This window comes from Cupressus sempervirens, chromosome 7 (genome assembly GCF_028749045.1).
Source record: "Cupressus sempervirens isolate cs-2001-9-10 chromosome 7, ASM2874904v1, whole genome shotgun sequence".
Lineage (NCBI taxonomy): Eukaryota > Viridiplantae > Streptophyta > Pinopsida > Cupressales > Cupressaceae > Cupressus > Cupressus sempervirens.
Window position 1 is genome coordinate 517,039,864 of NC_143124.1, and position 27,923 is coordinate 517,067,786.

A 27,923-nucleotide genomic window follows, 5' to 3' on the forward strand; every position below is an offset into this window, starting at 1 on the left:
AGGAGGATTGTTGCTACACACTTTTGTGTTCTTTACTGGATTCATGGGACCATTTTGTGATGGCTCTCGGAAGCACGTTAGTCACTTTCAAAATGGATGATGTGGTGTCTTCGCTGCTATCAGAGGAGATGCAAAGAAAGGCTTCTATTTCAGAAAAAGATGCCCTTGCTGGTCATGGGAGATCCACGAAAAGAGGGAAGAAAAATGACAATAAGTTTGAAAATAAGGGTAGATCCAAATCCTGTGGAAAGTCAAGACTTCCAATAAGTCCAAGGAAAAATGTTGGAACTGTGATAAACCTGGGCAATTCTGTAAAGATTGCAAAGAGCTGAAGAAGAAGAAGAAAGGTTCAAATTCAGCATCGAAAAGATCTCAAGAAGATCGCAATGCATTCATCGTAGCTTTGGCAACCCATGCATCTGATGATGTGTGGTTGGTTGAATCGGGTGCATCTTTTCACATGACCTCTCATCAAAACTGGTTATCAAAATATGAAGAGTTTGATGGTGGAAAGGTGTACTTGGGTGATGATTCTCACCTAAAGATAGTTGGACATGGAAAGGTCACTATCAAATTTCTTGATGGACGAGTAAAGGGAATCAATGGAGTTATGCACATTCTAGGTTTGGCATGAAACCTATTATCTGTAAGTATGTTGAATGATGTAGGTGTGCAAGTTGTTTTTTTGAAAGAAGGATGCAAGATGATGAGATGATCAATAGTGCTTGCAAGGGGTACTAGGAGAGGTACCTTATTTCAGCTAGATGCATGTATTCCTCTATGTAATAGTTCTTCATCCTCACCATCTGAACAAGTAGTGAAGAATTTTGTGGTTATTGGTTCCGATGGCAATGCAAACACTTTGGAAGGTAAGCTTCCTGCAGAAAAGACAATGTTGTGGCATATGAGATTTGGTCACAGTGGTGAAAAGGGTCTTAGAACCCTGAAAAATAAAAATCTTGTTAAGGGGTTAAATGATTGCAATCTCGAGTTTGACTTTTGTGAACATTATATCTATGGTAAACAAAATCGTGTTCAGTTTTACTCTAGTTCTCACAAATCTTTCGATGTTTTGGATCTTATTCATTCTGATATATTTGGTCTTGTAAATGTTCCTTCAATCGCCAAGTCTGTATTTTTTGTATCTTTCACAGATGATTACAGTAGAAGGACATGGATTTAGTTCCTTAAAAGTAAGACACAAGTCTTTAATCAATTCAAGGAATTTAAAGCCCTTGTAGAGAATCAAACTAGTAAGAAGATTAAACGTGTGAGAATTGACAATGGTGGTGAGTTTTGCTTAGCAGAGTTTGAACAGTTTTGTAAAGAATGAGGCATCGAGAGGTAGAAGACAAGTCCTTATACCCCACAGAAAAATGGAGTTGCAAAAAGAATGAACATGACACTGATGGAGAAGGCTAGGAGTATGCTTAGTGGAGTTGGCTTAGAACAAAAGTTTTGGGCTGAAGCTATGGCCATTGCTTGCTATCTGGTTAATAGATCTCCTACATCAGCCCTTGTTGGTAAGACACCCATGGAGGTGTGGTCTGGCAAGAAACCTTCAATTAGACATCTTCATGTTTTTGGTTGTGAAGCTTATGCACATGTTCCAAAGGAGAAAAGATCTAAGTTGGAAAACAAAGCTGTTAAATGTATTTTCATCGGGTACAGTGCTGGTGTGAAAGGATACAAGCTTTGGGATCTTGTGACTAGTAAGGTATTGTATAGTAGAAATGTTATTTTTAGAGAGCTAACATCTTCTCCTATTGTGCTACAACCAGATGAAAAAGAAAAGGAAAAAGATGTTGTTCATTTGCCTCCTACCCTTGAGAAGATTGAATAGAAAGACCATGTTGGGTCTAATGATTAGGAGAGCTCTAGTAGCTCTGATAATTCAAAAGAAAAAGAGGAAGAACAACCCCAACCTCAGCCCTTGAGGAGATCCACGAGAGTAAGAAAGTAGCTAGAAAGGTTTGGTTATTCTATGTTAGATTCTAATTGTGCTTACACTTTGGTTACTAATACTGATGAGCCTAGATCTGTGAAAGAGGCTTTGGGTATGGAAGATGAAGGTTCTTGGATTGAGGCCATGGATGATGAGATGGCTTCATCGGATAAAAAAAAAACTTGGGATCTTGTACCTTTGCCTAAAGGACAAAAACCTGTTGATAATAAATGGGTGTTCAAGAAGAAATTCTGTATAGATGCCAGTGTTGAAAGGTACAAAGCCAAATTGGTTGCGAAGGGGTATTCACAGATACAGGGAATAGATTATGGTGAAATATTCTCTCCTGTTGAAAAGTTGACATCCATTAGATTTTTATTATCTCTTGTAGCATCATATGATTTAGAGATAGAATAGATGGATGTGAAGACAAATTTCCTTCATGGTGATTTGGAGGAAGAAATTTATATATCACAGCCTGAGCACTACATTGTTAAAGGTAAATAATCTTGGGTTTGTAGGTTAAAAAAGTCTTTATATGGTTTGAAGCAATCTCCTAGGGTGTGGTACCTTAAGTTTGATGCCTTTGTGTTTTCAATTGGATTTGTAAGATTGAAATCAGATCATTGTATTTTTTTCAGAGTTCAAGATGATTGCCTTCTTATTGTTGCATCATATGTTGATGATATGTTGATATTTGGGAAGGGTAAGGGTATGATTTCTATTTTTAAATCTCAGTTGTCAGCACAGTTTGAGATGAAAGATCTTGGGGCAGAAAGGTACATCTTGGATATGGAAATCAGTAGAGATAGGTCTAACAGAAAATTGTGGTTGAGTCAAAGTAAGTATGTGAAGTCTGTGTTGGACAGGTTCAACATGGCAAATTGTAGACCTTTGTGTGTTCCTATTTCTGTGGGAACAAAGTTATCTATAGAAGATTGTCCAAATTCTCCTAGTGAGATGGAGGACATGAGTAGAGTACCTTAGTCTAGTGCAGTTGGCAGTCTTATGTATGCTATGGTTTGTACTAGACCAGACATTTTCCAAGCAGTGGGAGTTCTAAGCCAGTTTATGGCTAATCCTGGATGGGTACATTGGGATGCAGTTAAGCGAGTATTTAGATATTTGAGGGGTACATCAGATTACTCCATATGTTATCATGGTAACTCTTCTAGAACTCCGCATTCAGTTTGTATTCGTGGATTTGTGGATTCAGATTGGGTAGGTGATATTGACAGCATGAGATCCACCAGTGGTTATGTGTTCACTATACTTGGTGGTGCCATCAGTTGGATGAGTAAGCGACAACCTGTAGTTGCTTTGTCCACTACAGAAGCTGAGTACATGGCTGCTACTCACGCTTGTAAGGAAGCCATTTGGATTAGGAGACTGTGTTCTGATATTGGTGTTGATGCAAGAAAGATTACTATTTCATGTGACAATCAGAGTGCTATTTTCCTTGCAAAGAATCCAACTTTTCATGCCAGAACAAAGCACATTGATGTGCAGTTTCACTTTGTGAGAGATATGGTGGAAGATGGAAAGGTAAATTTGGAGAAGGTGGATACTGCAAAAAATGTTGTAGATGCATTGACAAAACCAGTGGGCACAAAGAAGTTCAGATGGTATTCGGAGTCTATGGGCCTTCTAGCTTATAGCGGTTAATCCCTGTTATGTTCCCATTGCTCTTACAAGGTGTTTGACAAGTGGAAGAATGTTAGGAATAAGGTGTCTCAACCTTGTATAACTCCTATTCTTATTATTATTTGTTTTGTAAATGTATTTTTGCAAATAATATGTAAATGTGAGTGTACATGTCTAGTTAGCATGTTGATCAGTTACATGTGTTAGCATCTTGAAGTATGTGAAGGAGATCATGGCTGAAAAGGTTATGACAGATTCCTATGACTCGTAAGAGCTATTTAAGAAATGAGCTATGATAGGTGTAAGAGCATCTTATGACATGGGGCCTTTTTGGGCGCCCAAGAATGAGTGGTTGGTGTGTGTAAGAGAATATGCCAAAAATAGGTTGGTATGACGGATTCCCTTACACTTCTCTTGTGACCGCTATTTTTGGCAGATTCGATGACAAGTTGTCATTGCCTATTCAAGGGATGGATGCCCTTTTCTTGGTATTGCATGTACATGTGGCATTGTGCATGGTTCTTGGTGGTTGAGCCATGAAAAATACCCGACTCCTTTATGGGCATTTTGTTGGGTCTTAAGATGTTCATAAAAGTAGTATTGCATGTTGAAAATGTAAGAGAGAGGAAGAGGAGAGTGTGCAAGTAATGAGGTGCTGCTGAAGTCTTCTATTGTTGTTGTTAAACTTGCATTGCAAGTGTATTGTAACCTTGTGTTGAAGATAATACATTGTGCAAGTTTTGAAGGGGTGGGGTTGTTTTACCGAAAGGTTTTTCCCCATTGGCAAACCTTTGTGTTATGTGTTTCTTTCTTTATATATTTTCTGTATGCATGGTTGGCTGCAATATTGTTGTTTATATGATATCGAATTTGCAAGTGTAAAATTTTTAAAAGGATTTGCACCATACTTTCCTTAAGAGATTAATGTAGGAAGCTGTTTCTGCACCTGAGTTTCCTTACAAGAATAGTATTGATTGTAATATTCTCTAACCTAAATACCTAAAATAAAATAGAACCAAAAACATCTGAAATAGACAAGAGAGGCAAAAATGAAATAATGACAAAGATTATGCAAAGTGTGATGCGTTGACACTATACTTTAGAGAACTATATTACAACTAGAAAGACTATAAGGATGAAACTCAATAATTAAATGATTGAGAAATAGAGAAACACAAGAAAATATGGGAGAACATAAAAATAAGGACATGACTCAAAAAACCCAGGTTTGTTATAGTTAATTAAGGTAACTTAAGAGATAATCTTAGTGATTCTACGAAGGCTAGCACCAAATCTACTTCCAATTTTGTAGTTTGAACTTGTCTGACCATGGTTTGGTCTTAAGTATTTGTTAACATCAGAGATTGACCAAGTATTGTAATACTAACAATCATTCTTAAGATTGGTAGATTGATAAAAATGAAGATGAATTGAACTCATGACCTATAAAGCTAATTAATGTTAGATTACTTTACATTGATACATTTAATCTAATACTGTTAATTTATCAATATATGCTTAAGAAATATCACTTCTATCTTCATACGAGAGACTAAGAAATTATGAGCAACTAACCAACATATAACTATTTGAGATTAGTAGATTACCATATGCCTAGCTTATAAACATGTAGAAGTGATTATATTTACTCCTTGTGAGAATGATCTATATTAAAGAGATTGAATATATATTTTTTCAAAATGGAAAACTTTCCATCCTACAAAAACTATAACCAGTAGGGACAAGAATAAAAATATCCATTGAGGGGAGATATTGAACTAGGTAAAGATTGAGATAAATATTTGAAATGAAAAAGAGTTGTCTACGATTACTCAATTTATCTATCTTATCTTTTTATTTCTTCAATATATTTTTAGATGTAAGGGCTAATGATAACAAATCAACATCTGACCTAAAAAATAATAATTTGTGATTAACTTCTTTATTGATAAATAATAGAAACTAGCGCTCTTTAAAAAAAATAACGGTGAGAGGGAAGATTGAATATTTGTACGAACATTACCCAATAAGCTATTTTTTCTTGATAATAAAAATATACTCTAAACATGTACTGATTATTTATGTAAGTCGCTTGGTTTTTAGTTTACCTTTAAATAGTTAATGATTTGACTTGCATTTATATAAATAAAGGATTGAGAATAATTTTTGTGAGAGATGTATCCTTGAATATTGAAATTCAGATGAAGGGAAATGAACAATATTGATATGATTTCACTATGATATCATAAACAATGATCAAATTAGAGGTCACAAATTCAAAAACTAATAGTAAAATTTTATTGCTGAAGCTTTTAAGTTTATATACTGAGTTACATTCTAAGATAGTAAAGTGAAGAATGAAGCACGACAAAAGGAGGAAGGACTAAACTATCAAGAGCTCCATCCTTGGAAGATACACGTGGAAATAAAAAACTATAGATATGATAAAATATGAACCCTAAAAGAGAACTAAACTAAATAAAAGAAGACAAAGGCTAGGAGATGTACATACTATATCTCTAAGATTATCTGCACTAAAAATTTACTATGTATGCATTTACAAAAATGGTAAAAGTGACAAAAATCTAACCAAGAACTATGATTAAATCCTCTTCCCGGTCTTCATCAAAATCTAGGTTATCTACTACCAACATAAGAGTCTTTTTACTCTTCTTCCTGCTGGACCTATTAAGATTTGGAACATGAAGGGTTAACCTACTAAGGTCACGGATATCTATTATTGGAGAAATTTGAAACCCATGTTAGAATGATTAGATTAATTGAGAGGGAGGGTGAATTAGTTATCCTCAAGTTTAGATGTACCAATTTAACTTTTAATAGCTTCAAAAAACTTAATCAATCTCATAAAACAACTATATGTGTCAACTAACAGTAACATAAACAATTGTAAAAATAATGTGCATAAGGTAACTTTCACACATAAAACTTTGAGACAAGGATTTAATGTGGAAACCCTATTTGGGAAAAACCATCAAGTAATATGTTGCCACTTTTTCACTCTTCTAAAGTGAACTCAATTAAGAATGAACCCTATTAAAGGTTACAAAACACACTGTTAGGTTTGATCCGTTAAAGGACTTAATCACCCTGTTAGGAGTGACCTTGTTAGAGGAATTTGAATTATTCCATTAGAATGTCACCTTGATTAAAGGATTTACAAAATGACTATTATGTCAACCTTGATTAAAGGATTTTGACTATCATAATGTTTAGAATGTAACAATAGTTTTGATCTATAAAATACAACTCAGTTTGCAAATCCAGATCCTCATTTACTCATTTGCTAGTTCATTGACTAGCTTTCATTATCATCTCCATCAATGATCTTCTTGGCATCCCTTCAAGCAATCACACTTAAAAATAAATAAAATTTAATTTTAAAATTATTTTAGTTTGATTTTCTAAATTATAATTTTAAATTAAATCTTGTAAAATAGCCAAATATTTCAATAATTCCAACCAATGAAATATTGACTTATTTTAATATTTTCTCTTTTTAATTAAATAACATTTAATAATTTGAAAATGAATGATAAATCCAAATATCATAAATACGCACTCTACCAAGAAAATCATAGAATCAAACCATAAAATACATAAAGAAAATAATCGCTTGAAAGTCAAAAAACACATGCACAGAAAGGATTAATTGCATGGTCGCTTGAGGATGGCTTCTGCCCACTCTCTTGCCTAGGCGCATTTTCAAAATGTGTTGTATGCATCTACGACCATGGTGGAAGGTGCCTGCAATGACTCTTTTGCATCTCCTTGTTTTCCTTCCTGTTCCAGCGTTCATCTGATGGCTGCTGGAGATGCTCTCGTTCTCTCGACTCTACCTGCGGGTGGGGGTAGGGTTCAGTCTGCACCTCGTTCAACTTCTAATGCGGGTGGGTCTAGGGTTCCATCTGTCCCTTGTTTGACTTCTGGATCTCCTACTCCTGGTTTAGGCTCTCTTGGTTCTGAGCGAAGGACCTTTGCTGACGTGGATGCCTTTGAAGCCGGGTTACATGGTGCTTTCCCTCAAGCCATTTTGTCCTCTCAAGTTTCGCTTGTAAGTGCTTTAAAGCCTACTAAGGTTTCTCTTGATCCAAAATTAGTTGAAGACATTTTCCATACGGTAGAAGAGCTTTCTTCTTTTGCTGCAATTTTTTGCTTCCATGGCTATTGGCCCTCTCTTACTGATCTACATGACTAGAGCTCCAAGAACTGGATGCCATTGATAGATAATAATGTCCACATCTTCTCATGTGCTAAAGGTTTTTTTATAGCTAAATTTCAAAGTACCAATGACAGGAAGATTATTTTATGTCACAATAATTTATCTTGGTAGGGAAGATATCCACTTATGGCCAAACCATATGGATTTTAATCCACTCTCAAAATCCTTCAATAAGTTCACTATCTGGGTCCAGCTCCCTAATCTTCCGATACATCTTTGGCATGATTCAATTTTTCAAACTATTGGGAATGCTATTGGGGATTTCTTATATGTGGATGTTGACACTTCAGATATTCTCCACTCAACCTGTGCACACTTCCTTGTTGACTTGGATGTTTTTAAGGGCCTTCCTAAGGCAATTTGCTTGAATTCCCCAAGGGGTTCTTGGACCCAAATGTTGGATTTCGAGGGTATCCCTTTTCGTTGCATGAAATACCACATGACGGGTCACATTGCTGCTCATTGTGTTGCTGGGAAATCTAATTCTAGGCGATCACCTTCTTGGTGGTCAGGGGCCTCCTCTGAGCACTACACGGTGAAACAATCCTGGGAAGCTCCTGCGAATTCTGAGGTTAAGGCTAGCTATCATTTTGTTTTGGTGGTTGAGGAGGTTGCTTTGGGGAATAATTTCGTGGATGCTCCTATGGATTATGTGGTTGAGGTTACTGATCATTCTGAGCCAGTGGTTGAGGAGGATGCTTTGGTCTCTTCCCCAGTTTCAGATGATCCTCCTAGGGGTCAAATGTCATTAGATTCTCACAGGGAGTTTGTTGTGGCTTCTGCATCCCCTGGGTTCCATGGGTCTTTGTCCTCTGAGGCATGGGAGCCTGAGGCAGTGAAGATTGAGGACGATTGGATTGCAGTTAAAAGGAAGAAGAATAAGCCTTCTGCTCCCCCCTTAGATATGACCCTTCGATCGCGTAAGGGAAACTTAAAATCAAAAGGAAAATCTTATGTTCCCTTATGCTGACTGGTTTTTTTGTGATAGTGAACTGGTGGTGTTATTGGTTTGCTGGATACTGGTTTGGGAGGCTTTTCAGGTTGCTTTGCTCCAGTCTATTGGCTTTTCGGGTTCCAGTGTCTCTATGGCTATTTTTTCTGGTCACATCTGTTGGTCTCAGGTCCCTGTAAAACTTGGTTTAGTTGTTTAGTTGGTTTCAGGTCTTTTTAAAACCTAGTTGTGCTTAATGGTTTATCTTTCTTTTTGATGCAAAGGGTTTCGAGGCCCCTTCAAAACTTTCTTTCACCTTAATCTAAAACACATGCATAGAAAGACTCACAGGTTTAAAAGGGTAGATAGTCATGTACAAGTCCTCCTTACAAGATAAGTATTTAGGCAATGGCTAAGATTGGACCTAATCATTATCTCTCCATTCTTAGAATTTGAGTTATTGTGATAGGGCACGCTCATCTTGGAAATTCAAGGTTGTCGATTCCCGATACTTGTAACCCACATAAAATATGAGCATGCACATATGCATATATATGTCTAAGCTAAACATGCAATGACATCAAGTGGTACATCGTGTATATCTCGACTAGAAGGTGACTATGACTCCCTCCCTTAACTGCATCAAACACATCATACAGAAAGAGAAAATAAACATGCACACCCTACCCATGTAAGCATGGGTAAGTACCATAATAAATCACAAGTACAAATCATCACATATTTAACATAATGTTGATAGGGCAAGGAAATGGTAATGGTTCTCACATTTTGGCCAAGTTTGACACTAAAGTAGATATTTTAAACAAAAACTTGATTTTCAAATGCATATTACGAAAAAACCGTAAAGAATTTGATGATGATGTAAATTAGTGATTTTTAACATTTTCTATCTAGTTTCTAACAATATTTTTTAGTTTTTTAAATAATTTCATTTGACGTCCTTTTTTATCTCCTCTGAGAAGTGTTTTATACAAAAATTGATATTCTCAAAAAGTGATGGGTGTTTTGATCAACATAATTTTTTTTAAAAAATAGGATAATTATAAAATTATTTTTGGGCTAGAATAGTAACATCAATAAGTAGCAAGTTATTTTGATTTTGTTCAATTTCGTCAAATATTATAGGTTTTATTTAGTGACAAATTGACACTAATGATAATTTAGACATAGGTTGCTTTTGATCAATATAACTTGATTTGTATATATCATTATCAATAACTAGCAAGTTATTTTGGTTTTGTTCAATTTCATCAAAAAATATAGGTTTTATTTATTGACAAAGTGACGCTAACGATAATTTATACATAGGTTGCTTTTGATCAATATTAGTTGATTTGTATATATCGAAATGCAAATTTTCTTGACTTGTTAGAAAGCTAATATACATAGCTTTGATGATCATATTTTAAAAAAAAAGTATTCTTTACTTTTATATTTTTCCAATGCTTCAAATGGAGGTTTCTAAAATGATTTTAAAAAAACCTACATTTAATAAAATTAAAAATAAAACATCACAATAAACATAATATATGCTAAAAATATATTCATTGGAAATCTTATTGAAAGGACAACACATTTCTAAACTTAGTTTTAGAGTTTAAGCTTATTTGGCCCTTGTTTGAGCCATCAAAAGAAGAAAATTTGATAGAAATTTAGCATAATCTAAGAAATTTCTATTTTTAGAGGCTTTGCATGAAGACGACTTCGTTCTAAGCTCATTTTTGGGTCTTTGAGCGAACGGGTTTCACACGAAGCCAGTTGGGTGGTTTACCGCTTTTAAGGGGGGCTTCATTCGAAGTCTCCTGGGCTGTTTCTCAGCTACCAAGATCATGTGTAGTTGGTTGGCTTCAGTTGAAGCCCCTTGGCCAACCCTTTTAAGGCCATGGGACTTCAATCGAAGCACCTTGGCCACGTCAAATACCATGGGGCTTCGCATGAAGCACTTGGAAACCGTTTTGGGTGCCAAGGGGCTTTGAACAAAGCACCTTGACACACATTTTGGATGGTAGGAGCTTTGTTCAAAGCTCCTTGTCGACCCAAAATAAAAAGTTTATAACTAATTTCTTTGGTATAAAAAATAATTGTAAGCTCATTTTTTAATCAATACACAAAAATGTTACAAGAATTCGCTATTTTGAAGAAAAAGGAAGAAGACTAGACAATTTGAAATATTTTGATAGTTTTTTGAAGACCGACTTGACAATTCAAAATATTTTGAAAATCAAAGATTGGATGATAACAAGGAGGACAAAATAAATTTGCAATAAATAGATCAACTAATGCAGAATAGAGAAATCGTGAGTAAAGTTTAGACATTTATCACAAAAGAAGAGAAGGTACGCAAATGTGTAAATTCATATGGACATGTATATTTACAATTTTACAATTAATTTTCTAAATTTATTCATTTATATGCATGTAGGTCTTAACAAACAATCACAAGATGAGAAAATACATGTTGAAGAAGATTTGAGTCATGACAATCTAGGACATAACAATCCAGGACATGATAATTCAGGACATAAACCAATGGAACTTGGAAAAGGGTCAGGATCAATTTCTCAAATTGGTATGGATGATTGCATAAAACTAGCCACAAGTGTAAAGAAAAATATCAGTCATAGAAATTTAGATCATTTACTTATAATGGATGTGGATAAATTGAAATCACTTGCTGATATTAAATGGTTATGTCTTTCCAAAAAAAGAGGTATGAATAAGATTGTAAAATATATAGCAAGTAAATTTTATGTTTTGGAAACACTTGAAAAAACTCAAGTACTTTCCCATGTTCTTTTACAAAAAAATTGGAAGAGTAATTAAAATTGCTAGGTGTAGACACAGCACCAAAAAAGAGAAAATTTTCTAATATGCAAAGTGATATTGTTGAAAATGTTAAGAAAGGTTTGAGCTTTATAGGTAAGAAAATTTGAAGTAAAGATAAGAGAACTATAAGAAGAGTTATGTTGCAATCTATTCTTGGTAGCAGTATACCCCCAGATAGACAAATATCTTTAATTTCATCACATATTGGTTTTAATAAAAAAACTATATCAAAATATATTAAGGGAAGAATGGTTTTGGATGATAGCACTTTGGAAGGAAATTGGGAAATTATGTGTAGAGCTCCTCGTTGTGATATGATTGATGATAGAATAGAAAAATTGGTAATATCATTTTGGAATGATAATACTCATTCTTCATCAAATACTACAGATGTTCTCAGACATAGGTTAGACCTAACCTTTATGAACATCATACAAAACATTGGTTGGATATAATACAACATTAAATGTATGTCTCATTTTCTAGTTCAAATCCTGATATAAAGATTGGGTAGACATTATTTGAAAGATTGAAGCCATATTATGTTAGGAGAAACAAAGCACTTGAAAATTGTTGTTGTCATTATCATATTGAATTTGATCTCCAGTATCTAGTTTATCAAAAATTTATAGAAGAAACTTTTGGTTATGAAATTGCCCCTCCTAGTAGACGAAGTGAGTTCATCTCATCTATTTTATGTGAAAAAATAGATGATCTTGTTGGTCAAATCAATTGCATTAGAGGAATACGTGGAAAATGTTCTAATTCAACTCTTTTTCCTTTGAATAATGAAGATATTGATGTTACAAAAATGATAACTTGCAAGGGTTACAAGTATGCAACAAAACAAACTAAATCTAGGAAAGGATTGAAAAGATTAGAATATGTTGAAGAGGAGATGACCATTGGAGCATTTATGGACAAATTTAAAAGTTTGATACAACCATATATTCATCTTGCATATTTTTCAAAGTGGCAAGCTCAAAAATTTCAAACACTTAGAGATAATTTCCCACTTGGAACCATTTTATCAGTTGTTGACTTTGCGGAAAACTATTCCTTTGTTCATCAAAAGGCTATTCAATAAGACTACTATTTTTAAGATTAGGTTACTATTATAGTACAAGTGTGCTATCATCACACACAGTTAGATTTGGATGGTATTCAAAGCACAGTTGAAGCACGAGTCATCAAAAAAGAATATCACTTCTACATAAGTGATGATAAAGAACACAATATTCATTATGTAGAACATTGTTTCAAGAATTTTTTTGTATATATCAAAGAAAGAGGCACAAGTATCAATAAACATTATCTTTGGTCAGATGGGTGTGCTACACAATTCAAATCATCTCGAGCATTTTATGCACCTTGTCGATATCATTGTGATGAAAATATACCACATGTATGGAGTTTCTTTGAAAGTGGAAATGGCAAAGGTGAACGTGATGGTGTTGGAGCTTGTATCAAACGTGCTCTATGAAAGTACCAAATGAATTATAAGGGAGTTCATATAAATAATTCACATGGTACTATTGACTGGTGCTAGACAGATTATGCATCAAATGAGGTTGGCACATCATCAAGAGTGAGTCAAATAATATCATGTAGAGTCTTTTGGAAGATACAAGGTAAATGTACATGCATGTGTATATATATTTTCTCTTAAATCTAACTTAAGTTATATACACATGACACATGTGAATATATATATTTGTCTATAATTTGTTTTTGTATATATATTAAATATGTGGACCTTCAAGTGTGGATAGAAAAACTATGCATGGTTGCAAGAGGATAGAAAAAGCACAATCTTTACAATCTATTATGAGTACCAATCATCATAATTGGACATTGTACACGAGAGACTATTCTTGTTTTTGTTGTTATTGCATTGTTGAAAATTACAATGAGTGCATCAATCATGATCATGGATATGTAGGTCTATGGACTTCAGTGCCACTTATTGTTACTAATACAAATAATCGAGATAAAGATGAAAACTTTGATAAAACTCCTTTGATTATCATCATTAATATAAAATAATCATCATTTAAAGGTACATCAAAAGGCATAGTCATGAAAGAAATTTGCATTTAGTAACAAATAATGATTATAGCATCATTAGTACACAAGTAATCATAATCATCAAATAACTTGTGAGACATAATCAAATAAGCAATTCATTAATTAAATATATGTAATCCAAGTCATGCAATAGTGTCATGTAGCAATAAATTAAATATCTTTGAAATTAACACATGCATGAAATAGGCCTAAAAGAGTTTGACAATTAGACCAGAAAAGAAAACTATGGGTGGGCATTACATCCACCCCCTAGAATCAAGCTTACTCTTGGAAACCTACTACAATGAATAGGGTAACTAGAATTCAAAGTGTACTATCAACAATGTCAAATAAAAGGGTCATTTAAGAAATTAATATAAATAAGTTAACTATGTATACACTTCTAGTCACTAAGAGCAATATGATTCTAGTTTAAGAATAAATTGAAAACTGTATTGGTCTCACATTCATCTCTATAGTGATTTCTAAAATAGACCCCCCTACAACACCCCAAACAAAAGAACAACATCTCACAATCTATTAGAAAACATAAGGGTAATATGCATAGAAATAGAGAAAGAGTCTAGATAAAAAGTGTTGTGAATTTCCAAGTCTCACAATCAAAAGTTCCACTATTCCAAATTTTGTTCTTTAATCTTGTTGCAAGTTTAACTAATTGCTTAATTGATGGTGCACAATATGCCCATAATTCCTAGTGTTGAAACTCGGGCTTTGATACCAAATGTAATGTCTTGCTTAGGAACCCAAAAGAAATAAACCTAACATTTTTATTGAACTTTAAAAAAAAAAAAAGTTTAAACAACATCAAAGAATAATAAGGAAGCAATATACACGTACACATCAACTACACATAAGCAATTATAGATAAAATTTCCATTTCTCAAAAGTTCCTTCATGTTGAGTGACATTTAAGAAGTTATATTAATTAGTTTACATGTCAAGTACAATGTCTCTTGATGATAAAGAAATAATAGATACAATATCTCATAAGAAAATGTACAAATGCAATAGATACCATGAAAGTACCTCTAATGAATAACATTCATTTCACATGTCATAGGGTATGTAAAAATAGATACAAGTACATTAGAATACATGATAACATATATACATCAACTAAATAGAAGTCTCCAAGATAGGAATATATAAGAATCATAATGGTGCAATTGTATCAACAAATATCCAACATATGTTCAATTGAGGGGGACCCAAATGTTAAGAAGACACTACCTTTGGACTGCATGGTTACCTAGTTAGGATTCCTCTCCCACTCTACAGTGAAGATAATGAATGATCTGCATGCAAATATTGAAGCACAAAAAAATCCTAGGAAAAGAATCTTGATGGCTAATTCTACCTCATGGGTAACACAAACTACTCAAGAAGAAAATATAATCGAAATTGGAAGGACACTCCATCCAATAGCAACACCACATTCCAAAGTCAACATAAATATACCAAGTATAAAACAAGTATCAAAAATAAGAAAATTTAACATTGAAAGAACAATCATTTCCAAACAAAGTGTCAAATGTCAAAAGAACAATAATTGGCAAATAACAACTATTATCAAGGAGAATATATTCCCAATAAATAGCTTTAACAATAAATACACCTCCAATGAATAATGTAATCTCATTAATATACGTCAGTTGACAATAATATAAGACATCTAACCAATATGTAATGACCCACAATAAAAGCATCTAACAAGTACACCACCAGAGGAAAATACAAAATATACAAAGGATACTCAAGCTACATTCTAGGGAGTTTCATCACATGGTCAAACTACTTGAGTTACTTTGAATTAGTCTCTCATTGGACCACAAACCCTCAAGCATTGAGTTACATTGGACTAGTCACTTTGGACCCCTAGACCCTCAACATGACACATGCGGAACCAAAATACCCTCTCATGAAGATGAGGAAAACTAGTCATACCTCTCACTAGGTTTCATCTCATTCCCATCCTTAGCCTATACAAGCACTCAAGGCATGGGTGAGGAAAATATTTCTAACTTATCTTTTTAGTATATCTCAAGGAAAAGAGCTAGGTGAGATATATTAATTATTATGTTATCACTTGTTACACAACTTACATTAGGTTACCCTGCTATTGATCACTTTGGTCCCCAGACCCCTATTGCAAGTCATTTCCAAAGACATGCACCTAGTCAACCTCCCAAAAAGAAACTCATAAATCACATGTGTCCCATACCACAAACCAATAATTAATAATCAAATTTGGTTCCATAACAGGCAATCCGACAATGGCATTGGTTCTCAAAACCCAAGTTCTCATAAATTCTAATTGAAATAAATCTCATAAATATAAATATCAATTTAAATATAAAAAAAGGTACAACATGACACCCAGTCAAAAAAAACATCATAAAAGAAAATGCAAAGACACCTCGAGTGCACATCCTAACTTGGCCAATTGCACAACACACAAAGAAAACCATCCTAAAAATAAACATCACAAGACTATAAATAGAATATAAGAAAATACATAGTTTTGAACCATGTAGTTTAATTCCATATTTTTCTATGTTTAACTTGAGCCATAAAGATGTGTTTAGAAATAAAGTAAGAGTATACATGTTTACATAAATTGTTAAGTTAATATATTTAATTAAATGAATAAGTATTTAAATGTCAAATATCTATGTGCATATAAAATGTCATGTAAAATTAATCTTAAATCAATAACATAAACACATTTAATTAGATTTAAATATTAATATCAATTCTATTTGTAAAATACTAATATAACTTTTATTTAAGTCTAATATTAATATTTACTTTTCTTTTAATTCGTTATGCAACAAGACATAACTCAAGCTTGAAATTATAATATTAATTAAATTATTTATAATTTCTCTCATAAAATAAATATTCTTAACTAGATGATCACATAGTCAACTCCACTATAATTGATCTTTAAAATATAATTAAAAACATAAATATTTATTTATCAACTTCTCACTTGCAGTAATAAATATATAATCTCTCATGTCTATTTACTCTTAACCTTGCAAAATTATTATTATTATTATACATATTAACATGTGTAAAGAAAATTCAATATTTAATTAATTGATAGATTAATAAAATAAAATAATTAAATTTAAAAGATTTTGTTAATCTTCTAATTTTGGCGTATTTATATTTATTGAATTTAATAATAAACTTTAAATAATATTATTAGTTAAATTAATAAATATTATATTAAAAGTGTCTCATGATTTAATACGAGAGAGGAAGCATCATTTTAATAAAGTTTATTTTAATTTAATTGCATAAATCTTGTACATGAAATTAAAATATAATTAGTCGATAGGCTATTATAGGTGGGCTTTTCATAGAAACTTGTCTGTTTGGAAAACCAGACATTATAGGCGGTATTTTGGTAACAGACATTTATGCAAGTCAAAGGTCTGTAGTTAAAATTCTACATTTTTTGGTCCACTTCTACATTTCTTCAAATGTTTTCAATTGCATTTTTTAAAATTAGCTATTAAATTTGCGAACTAGAGAAGGCAAGTCACATATGCAGATTAAGTGTTTTATCTTTATCAAAATTCTACTCAGGTTATTAAAAAATAAAAGTGCAACAATGACGAAGCTGTATGATTTAGATAATGCAAATGTAATAGCCGATATATTGACTAATAAGAAATATCTTCCTAAAAGCCTATGAATAATATATAATAAACGTGTTAACAATGTGGAACATAAAATAATTAAAAACAAATTACTTGTCAAACAATAAATTCAACCAATATTTGCACTTCCAATATCAATCTACTCAATAAATTCAGGCAATAAATGCAATTTCTATATCAATATACTACAATGACCATATCTATTACCATATATTTATATATCTTAATAAATCTTTCACGGATTTTCTATATTTGTGTATTGATTTGTTATGCCAGATATTTAGTAGAGTTAATTCATTTTATCCCACCACCTGCATTGTCTATAAAACATCCTGTGAACAATCTAAACATTATCCTATTAAAGGCGTAAATAGTTGGAATCTTGCTTTTTGAACTGTCTTCTTCAATTAGGTAAGTCCATGACTCTCGATCATTCTATTTATCTATAGAGGTTAATGATCTTCACATAATTTATTCTGATTATGTTTTTTAAAAAAAAGGTTACTATCTAGAAAAATTGTGATCCTATCACCACATCAATCCCCTCCGCTAAATTTGAAATTGTGTTTCAAGGTTTTTGTTTGCAAAAAACTGTCTTTCAAGTTTCAAGACAAAAGGATATGTTTTGCTAGGGTTTGTAAATACATGAGTAGTTAAGGTTTTATTACAGAATTCAACTACAGAGTATCCGAATTAAATTTATTTTGAGCCGTATTTTACCAAAACTCAACAATAATTAGAATGCACTCAATAGGAATTAAATTTAATGGCCTCAAAAACCAAAATTTATGACTACAAGATTCTTTGTAACCTTTCATTTTGTCTTTAAAGAATAAATGTCTGGATTTTACAGACGGTTTTTCTAATAGCAATAGTTTCATTTTGTTTTACTTATTTTTCGTTGCATTTCATTTTGTGGTTAGAAGAACATGCTTTATGCAAACCCTAACAAATTATTTTATTTGAGCCCTTGCAAGATCAGCCAATTGTTGAAATTAGATATACATTGTTAAGCTTGAATGGATTCTGCTCTTGAATTGTTGGCTCTTGTATTTGAATTTGGTTCATGTCCATGATTGTGCCCATGAGGTGAGGTCCCAACCCCATCATGTCTAATCCTAGACACGAGGTGTTCAAAATCTGATGACTTGAAGACTATGTCAGCTATGTCTTTCATATAAACTTAGATTTTTCTACTTTAAAACCATTTTTGCTCAAACATTTCCTTGTGATTTTAAGCTCTGATTTTTGCAATAGAGCAATGATAATATGTAAATCTAAATGCTTAGAAATTGTTAGGGATTAAGTTTAAATCACAATATTTACCACTGCATAGGATTGTTGGATTTGCAATAGATGATGATTCTGTGTTGTGAATTGGAAATAACAAGATTAATGCAATAGGTGGACTAAAAATGGTAATGGATCATTTTTATGAATGTAGTTTTACTTTTTCCATTTTACCTTTCTAGCTAGTTTAGGCTATTTCAGTAAACATGGCTATGAATGACAGAACGCTCCTCTAAATGTCTGAATCTTTATTTTCTGACACATAATGGAAATTTTAATCATGTGTTAGTTTGTTTTGTTAATTGAAATAAATTCAGCTTGATCTATTTGCTTTGAAGCATCTGTTTGGGTTTTTTAATTGGCTAAAACTAAATAAAGAAAATCTAAAGATTACTTTAGATTATTGAATTATGTTAGCCTTGAAACTATCTTATATCATCAGCTCCAAAATTAGAGCATTCAAAGAACCAATTTATTTTGTAGATTCACTACACACCCACAAAGCTGTCATGATGATCTACTGGTAAGGGTATATAGTGTCAAAACTAGGCATAATTATTTTTGCCTTTCCAATAGACCTTAAATTTCCTAAAGTCTCCATGTAGTACTTAGCCTGCACAAACTTAGCTCGAGTTTCTTTTTCCTATGGATATTGCAAATGATTTTACTCACTTTTATTATGTTATATTTCTATAATCTCATATTATTGTACTTAGACCTTTTTTGTGTTTGATAGATTTTTTTGTTTACTCAAATCTAGAATTGGAAATTTACTTTTTTGCCACATGTTGGACATGTATTTCTGAAACTAATATTTTATTTAATGTTTTCAATTAGTTTATGGAAAATACACTTAATTTTGAATATACCTTCTTGTGCTGATCCTCCATTTCTCATAAGAAGACATGATATTGAGATTAACAGTAGTAATGTCCCCCCCATGTTACCAAATTAGTCACCACAATCAATCAATCAAACTAGTTTTCCTATGAATAGTATTCCAAATTTTTCAAGTGGAGTTGCTCCTTGTTGCATTAACATACTGGAACATGCAAAGGCAACATGCTCAACAACCTGATTTGTGCGAGATACTGATGTAATTCTAATGGAGGCAAGAGTCCTCGAGTTCCACATGACGTGTGACATGTTTACTAGATATTGTAACTTCCTACGTGACATGCATGCAGATGATTACTATGCTCTCAGTTGTGTTCCTAATATCAAAGTTGCATTTAAGGATTACCTTAATAATGTGTAGTCTATACCATCTATACCTATGAATATAGTAAATTTGATATCATGCAATAGTATACTTGATAGAGTGTATGTCATTTTGTACTTTTGTGAGGAAGTGGCCACCTAGACATATTGTTGGCCAAGCATAGGTTTCTTATATGAGCCTTATTTTGTAGACAACTTTGAACTATGATCGAGTGCACACCTTATTGTTTTGTTTGGAAGAATGAACCACCTACAACTATGTTCGATTAGACAATAGAGTTGAAATAAAGCATATTTTGTAAGCAACTTCTACCTCTGTTACTTACATGTGTACCAAACTATTGTATTTTTTGTATATTGTTTAATATAGTGGTGTCTAAATCATATATTGTCTGTATTACGCTTTGTGTGTGCAAAATCAATGAATTTAAATACCCAAAATCTATATGCTTAGTGATATAGCTATTTAAAATGTAAATTTACAATCTGCAATATCTGAAAATAAGCTCAATCATATCAAATAAATATGAAAATAAATCTTCATCAAAGGTGATATGAATTTTAATTTCACTGGAAAATATGTTTAACACAAATTTTACTAGTTTTGTGGCTTGAGACTTTCACTATTATAAGGAAACTGTGGTTTAAAACTTAGATATCTTTGTGAATTTGTTCTTTTATGTTTTATGTTTTAAGTTTGCTATTATAGATCTAATATGTACTTTGTAAAATTTTTGTTTTTGTTATCCTATAATAAGGATAAGCATGCTTCTATTAATTCATGGAAAAGGTCTTAAATTAAGAGCATAGTTTTAATTTCTGTAATCTACATTGCCCATATTCACATATTCACAGCTACAAAGCCACAATCTAGTGAGAATTAAATAAACTGAGAATATATACTGAGATTGCCAACCCTACCATGCAAGATCCAAATTAATTTTTAGGTATACTAAAGTCATTAGAATAAACATTGAATGATATGAATAGGACAACAAAACACTACTCTTTTGGCTATTTTTGTCACCATGTATGCCTATGAACTAGTAATTTAAAAGAACAATAGTCTTCCAATCCAACCACTTCTCACTGTTGTTCCTCAATGTTGGAGTTGCACTTTGAAGCCAAATATGCCATCCCATTACCAAATCCATGGAAGTATTTGGAAGTACTAAGAATTTTAATAGTAGTTTTAACTATTATGCACTGGACAAGCTACAAGATCCTTATGAACTAGATGGTCAAGATAATTATTGGATTCTTCATTCTAAGACGACACTGTATGCTCATCATCCTCAGAATCCATGTGATCATACACAGGATAAGTCATGCATTGCTGAACATTTGGAATGATTCCATGATATTCATATTTGACATGTTCATGTATTTTACCCTCTTCATACATACCTCTTCCATTTGACACTACTTTTGATTCCATTATATATTTTTTGGTATTCACTCTTATATGAATGATGTGGAATAAAATATCTTGCCCCAATTTCCTTAATATGTTAAGCACATGATAAAATAATTTCACCACAACCAAGAATATATCAATGCACCATCCTTGGATCAAGTGAAGACTAAGTTACATGAGAATGTATTTCATTTTTAGTGCTCCACATTTTGGCTACCTTTCAGTCTAAAAACTTAAATCTTTTTGACATTGGCAAGGTGATTGTAGGCCACCTTACTATAACTCAATGTGGATCGACCAGGAATAAGATCTATATATATATATATATATATATATATATATATATATATATATATATATATATATATAATTCATATTGTCAAACAAACTTTTAGAATTCTATATTTATTTTCATTTTGTCAAGTCAATATACTTTCAATATAGTGAACTTTAATTTGATCTTTTATTTACATATTTTTTAATTATATATTTATATTTGGTAAGTCTGATAGTCTTATAGGGGGCTGACTAAGCAATTCTAAATGGTATTAAGAGATTGACAACACAATTAGAACCAAGGGATTAACAATGTCAAAAATAAATAACTAGCAACTAATTAGCAACACAATTAGTAACCCACATCAAGAGTGGGAAGTCTTGTTCATAGTCGGGGAGGAGAATAAGAGGTAGCATGATTTTTCTTTCCTATGTGGAGAATCATTAGAATCACATTTACAAGGTCAGCCATAATATAATCGCATTGTTCTTTTCATGATTTAAGCCATCGACACCCTTTATTTTTGTGATATTACTTTTATCAAAACTAATAAACAATTTTTATAATTTGGAGTCAATTGAAGGGAAAGCCATATGTAAAAAACTACAAGAAATATATATCTATTATTAATTAAATTAAAATCACATTTAAAAGGTTAGCCATAATATAATCACATTGTTCTTTTCATGATTTAAGCCATCAACACCCTTTATTTTCATGATATTACTTTTATCAAAACCAATAAACAATTTTTATAATTTGGAGTTAATTGAATGGAAAGCCATATGTAAAAAATTAGTGCTACATAGAAGAAATATATATCTATTATTAATTAAATTTATGTGAATAAGATTACCATTGATAAGGTCAACCATTATAGAATCACATTGGTCATTCCCATGAATTAAGCCATCAATACTATTCATTTTCATGATATGAATTTTATCATAACCCTCTTTTGGTTCCACATGGTGTTGCATTCTATAAATATCATTATTCACATTATCTTGATCCTAAGCTCTCTCTATGGGTATTGTTATTCAACAAAAGTATCTCTCTCTAATAGTAGATGTTATACCTTTCAATTTATTGTATGCCTCGGCTAATTAATCTCACATTTTTTGTTGCATGCTCAGGTGCCTTCCAAATGAAACAATTATTGTTGAATCCTCAACAAACCAAAAAGACTCATAATCAGGTATTTTTCACACAATATTGTTGTTTTTAGGTTGTTTGGGTTTATAATATCATTGCTCCATGAAGAAGACTTTTCACATTAGTAATGAGATATACCTAGATATATCTAGTGTATATTTGTGAACACAATAATGAATATAGTATCAACTATAATAATTATTTTGTGTGAAACAAATTAATATCATACGTGTATGTTTAATTCATGTGATGTCTTGTTTATAGATATAATTTTCCTCCTACAACTAAAAATGGCTCCCTTGACTGAATCTGCAATTACAATGATTAATCATGAGAACCTACAATTACAACCACACCTCCAAGTCATAAACATTTTTCGGTTAAGGCCGATTCATAAGGCAACACCTCTATACAGAATGGACCTCTCTGATAGAGTTTCCAAAAAAAAGACAACAATTCCAAAGAAATATAATGATTATGTGGGCTCGGGAGAAATCGTAAAGGGGTCTATAGTGTTACTCAAAGGGTATAGTTACTAGGTAAGCTCTTCTATAAATTTATTCAATTGTTGGTAAAAAGATTTGTCACAGTAGAATTTACCCAATAGAGTGTGTGGCAAATCATTCACAATAGTTGGATAGGCCCTTGGTATGCAGCCTTCATTTGCATTTAGAGGGGAAACTCCCTCGTATGATATGATTTTAAAATGGTTTTTTGAATAAAAAATCTAAAACTTCAAAGATCAAGAGAAAGCTGTTTAGGAAAAATGCACCACACACCCTTACAACCTTCTTGAGTAAACAAGAATGATAACAAAGGTGATCAAGAACTACGCTTGAAAGCAACCAGTATTACCAAGCACATTCATTATTCATAAACACTCGCACAGTACCATGAGAATGTCTACTACAACATATAACAATTTTGGTTTTAGAATAAGAAACCCAAAGCATATCTCATCTCATTTCCTTGCACCAAGAAAATAATAGAGATTTTTCAATTTCAAAGAAAAAAAGTGTACATACTTTCCAAAATTTATCTCTCAATCAAAATTTCAGCATAGTGTTCCTTTATTTTCAAAACCAAAAAGTCCCTCTACAAAGCCAAAAGGTGTCCTTATATAGACATAGAGGCTAATAACTACCTCTTTGTGGTTAATAACGACCTCCAAAATACATGATTTTGGGGAGGTTAATTAACCTTGAGAAAATTAACCTATAGAAGGAAACTTGCAAAAAAAAAACTTTAGCTAGAGTTCCTAAAGATGTTTACATATACAATCACTGATTCTTCTAGCTACTAACTCTATCTATCCAGACACAATTGATCTATCTCAAAAAGCCCTATAAGTATCTAGGATGATCATCATTGATTCATAGTTTGGAATGAACACATTTTCCATCCTGAGTTTGGCGGTGAAGTATCTATCTTGAATTTCTTCTAACTCTTGTTGATAGGTTGAAATGTTACAATCTCCCAAAGTGACTACAACCAAGCTAAGCTTCATCATGGTTTCAACATCTAATACATGGTTCTCTATTTCTAAATGAATCTGGGCATTGAAGGAATCAAGGAGAAACTGACAATCAACATGTTGAAGGTCACTTATTGGTGCCCCACCTGTGATAGTAGAGATTAATTCATCTGTACCTTTTGTTTTTAGCTGCTCCAAAGAAGCTATTAGCTTTTCAAACTCAGTGATCCCTTTGCTGATGTTTATCACCTTCCAACCAACACTTTTACTCTAGATACGTGTTTGGTTGTCACTTGTATCAGCAAATATTTTCTCAAGAAGTAGGACACTTATATCTAACTCGGCCATTTCTTTCAATTCATCAGCTACTTTTTGCTAGGTGGATTTCTATTCCTTGCTATTTTCCAGCTCTTTAGAAATTTCCTGTAGCTGTCCGATGGCTTTTCCATAAATCTCCTTCACTCCAGTTATAAGTTTTAGAGCATCCCCTATCATCCTATTTATCCAAGCTTCGATCATCATACTATGTGACTTGTGTTTGTCTATTCTTTCAACAACAGTATGATCTTGAATACCATAAGGGCGTGCTAAAATTGGTGGAGTGACCACTACTTTGGCATTAGAGGGATCGCTGATTGAATTAATATATGATACCAACATCTAAACTTTTTCCTTGAGTTGCTCCTTGGTTCTTTTCTCTTTCTTCGCCCTTTGTAGCATCTGAGAAGCAGTCACCTCAAAATTTTGAAAATCTCTTTCTACATTAGAAGGACCAAGATCAACCTTATCTAGAATGAAATTTGATTCAGATGCTTCATCAACACTCTTTTCAATTATAGGCTTGGCTAATTCCACACACAAGTTGCCTGAAGTTTCATCAATAGCTAACCTAGACATCACCTTGGTATTTTTCACCTTAGGAGGCTTCTGAAGAATACTAGAGATCACATCAAATGGAGGTGGGATCATTTGAACAACTTTTTTCTTCTTCTGAAGACTATTCTGGAACCATGAATGTATATTGTTTGGAACTGGTACATAGCCTATTATATTTTCAGCAATCATCATTAAATCTTCTGAATTAGATAATTGATTATCTAGCTCTATGATTTCTATTAATGATATCTCAGGAGGAGAGAGACTTGAATGAGGGAGTGCTACATCATGAGACGATGTAACGAGAATGTGTGGTTCAACAGCTTGGGGAATTATTTGATCCTCCATATTAGGCTTATTTCCTTCCTATTCATTCTACCTTTCATTCTCGTCATTTTTCTTTTCATTGTAAACTTATTCGACTAATTCAGATCTTCATCTCGATCTTGAGCTCTTGTATCCAGTTGTTGCATCTTCTCACTAGAAGTTGCCTCTATTGCCATCTGAGATGATTCCCCTTTATTATTTCTCGTCTCTTTATTTTGAAATTCACCAGTTGCTTTTTCAGCTTTGACTTTACTAATCCAGTCTCTTGTCCTTTTAAGAACATAGGCAGACCTCTCCTTCAAGCTTTTTAATTCAAGAATTGACCAATCAATAGGAGGGAGATCTAGCAATTCAATTTTTTCATAATAGTAAGGATCAACCAAAGAAACCTCATCATCATCAACACTTGTCACATCAATGTCCAACTTGAAGTCTATCACCTATCATATTGTAAGCCACATCCAATCTCTCTTCTTGACTTCGAATTCATTTTTACAGTCCTCCCAAAAGTCTTCTAGAGCTGGGAAGTGACCAAGACTAGGATTGAACTTTAATTCATTCACTGCATAGCCGTTACTGTCATAAGGGAAATGCATTGTGTAAGGATGCAAATTTATTGTGGCAATATATCTTTCAATGTTCCTAGCATCTGATGCAGTATCACAACTATAATATCCGATGTTGATAGGAAAAGGTATTTCATCTATCCTCATAATCCTACAAAGTTTATTGATTTGACTAATCTGCCTGCACATTTCAATGAAGACCAATTTATCATCAACAAATCTAGGTAGCATCAGTGGACACCCATCATAGGTAGCTAACTTGATATAAGTAAACTTTGAGAATTGTATGAAAACACTTCCATATTTTGGTACTTTCATCACTTCTTCTGGTGAAATTCTAAGTCCAATATTCCCTTGAATCTCCCTTACAATTAGCATTGTGAATGCATCATTTACTCTTCTAAAATGGTGCAGGCTATTATCATATTGAATTTGAGGAAGATGATTATAAATGAGGGTTGTATCATCATAATTACCCTGCTGGTTAAGTCCTGGCCAACTTTTGGTGCTTGCAATAACATAGAAAAGATATGAAATCATATAAAAGTAGTCATTTTATTGAAGTCCCATGAGTTGTCTATGCAGTGAGTCACTGATAATTTTAGCCCAATCAATATATTGTTTTCCTTCACAGACCATATTGATAAACATGAACATCCAACCTTCAAACTCATGCGAATCTCGAAGACCAACAATCCTGCTTAATAGAGTCACCATGTTTGCCATGTCTTCTTTTAGTAACAATCTGTGAATGGATTTTCCTAATTGAGATTTCCCTTTTCTCAGTTGCAGGAACCATGATCTACCCATAGTGTTTAAACATTGATTTTGATTCATAGTAAAATACTCTTTGGCAGTTCTCAGATTGATGCTGGCATATTGCATCTTGGTAGGCAATCTAAAAACAATAGCAATAGAGGCAGGATCTAGACAGACAATTAATTTATTGTTTGATGAAATAACTTCTCTAGTATTCAAATGATAAGCCTTCGTTCACTCCAATACTAGGTTCGGGCATTATATTGAAATGGGATGCCCACCTGCCTGAGCTAAGCCACTTTATAATATCTTTCTGGCTAATGGGGTCCTTTCCTCATTCACAAGCGATGACCAGAAGTCTTGAAGGAAGACATTTCCTAAAATGGTATCACCAATATCTGGAAGTGTACTTCTTAAAATAGGAGCACAATTTGGCCTATGATACTTGTACTTCATGATTTGATTAGCAATCCTTTTCTCAAATATACCAAATTCCAAAGAAAATGAGGACATTGATCCGAATTTGGATGACTTAATGAGTGGAGTATTCAAAGCTACATATTAGGAACAAGTATTTTGTTTTGTCGAACTCTTCGCTAACACTGTATATGTTCTGTTCATGTTCACCACCCTTTTATTTTGGCATTATGTCAAACAAGTCAAGAGCGATCTCAGGTACTGTTTACATCCTTTGCAACTTGTCCATGAATCTGGAAATGAACAATTAGAATCCTATTCAATTCAAGGTTGCTATATTTTTGGACAAAACTACTTCTTTACTCAAATAGATTCCCATTCACGCACTTTGTGTATGCCATTCCATATCCTCCCATTGCTCCATGCCTTCATGCAGTCACCCATCAAGATAATAAAAGAATTTGGTATCACTTTTACTTTTGGCCACTTCCATACTTGTTTTGAACCTCAAGTCCACTGTTCTTATCCTGATAAAGTATAGTTTAAAATTGTAAAATGGAATAATGCCTTTATACATCCATGTTTGCACATTCCCTATGTTCGCAGCCTGTGTCTTAATCGGCTAAAGGCATCTACACAAGTATAATAGGTTCATCTCCATGCTTTACACCCTTGGTATGAGGTTGATGATAGACTTGCATACTCCCCAAGCTCAGTGGTGATGGCACAAGCATATCAAGTGTTCATGTGGGGATTACAATGCTCTCGGGTTACATGC

General features: G+C 32.8%; 1 protein-coding gene across 1 annotated transcript in view; it reads left to right on the forward strand.

Moving 5' to 3' along the window:
• Window positions 1-22,737, forward strand: part of LOC149547799 (uncharacterized) — a 63,757-nt gene extending 41,020 nt beyond the window's left edge. Inside the window, exon 4 of the mRNA XM_089791847.1 lies at window positions 22,708-22,737. Coding sequence (XP_089647973.1) covers window positions 22,708-22,722 — 15 coding nt within the window. The 3' untranslated portion in view covers window positions 22,723-22,737. The remainder of the gene's footprint in view (window positions 1-22,707) is intronic.
• Window positions 22,738-27,923: the final 5,186 nt, after the last annotated feature.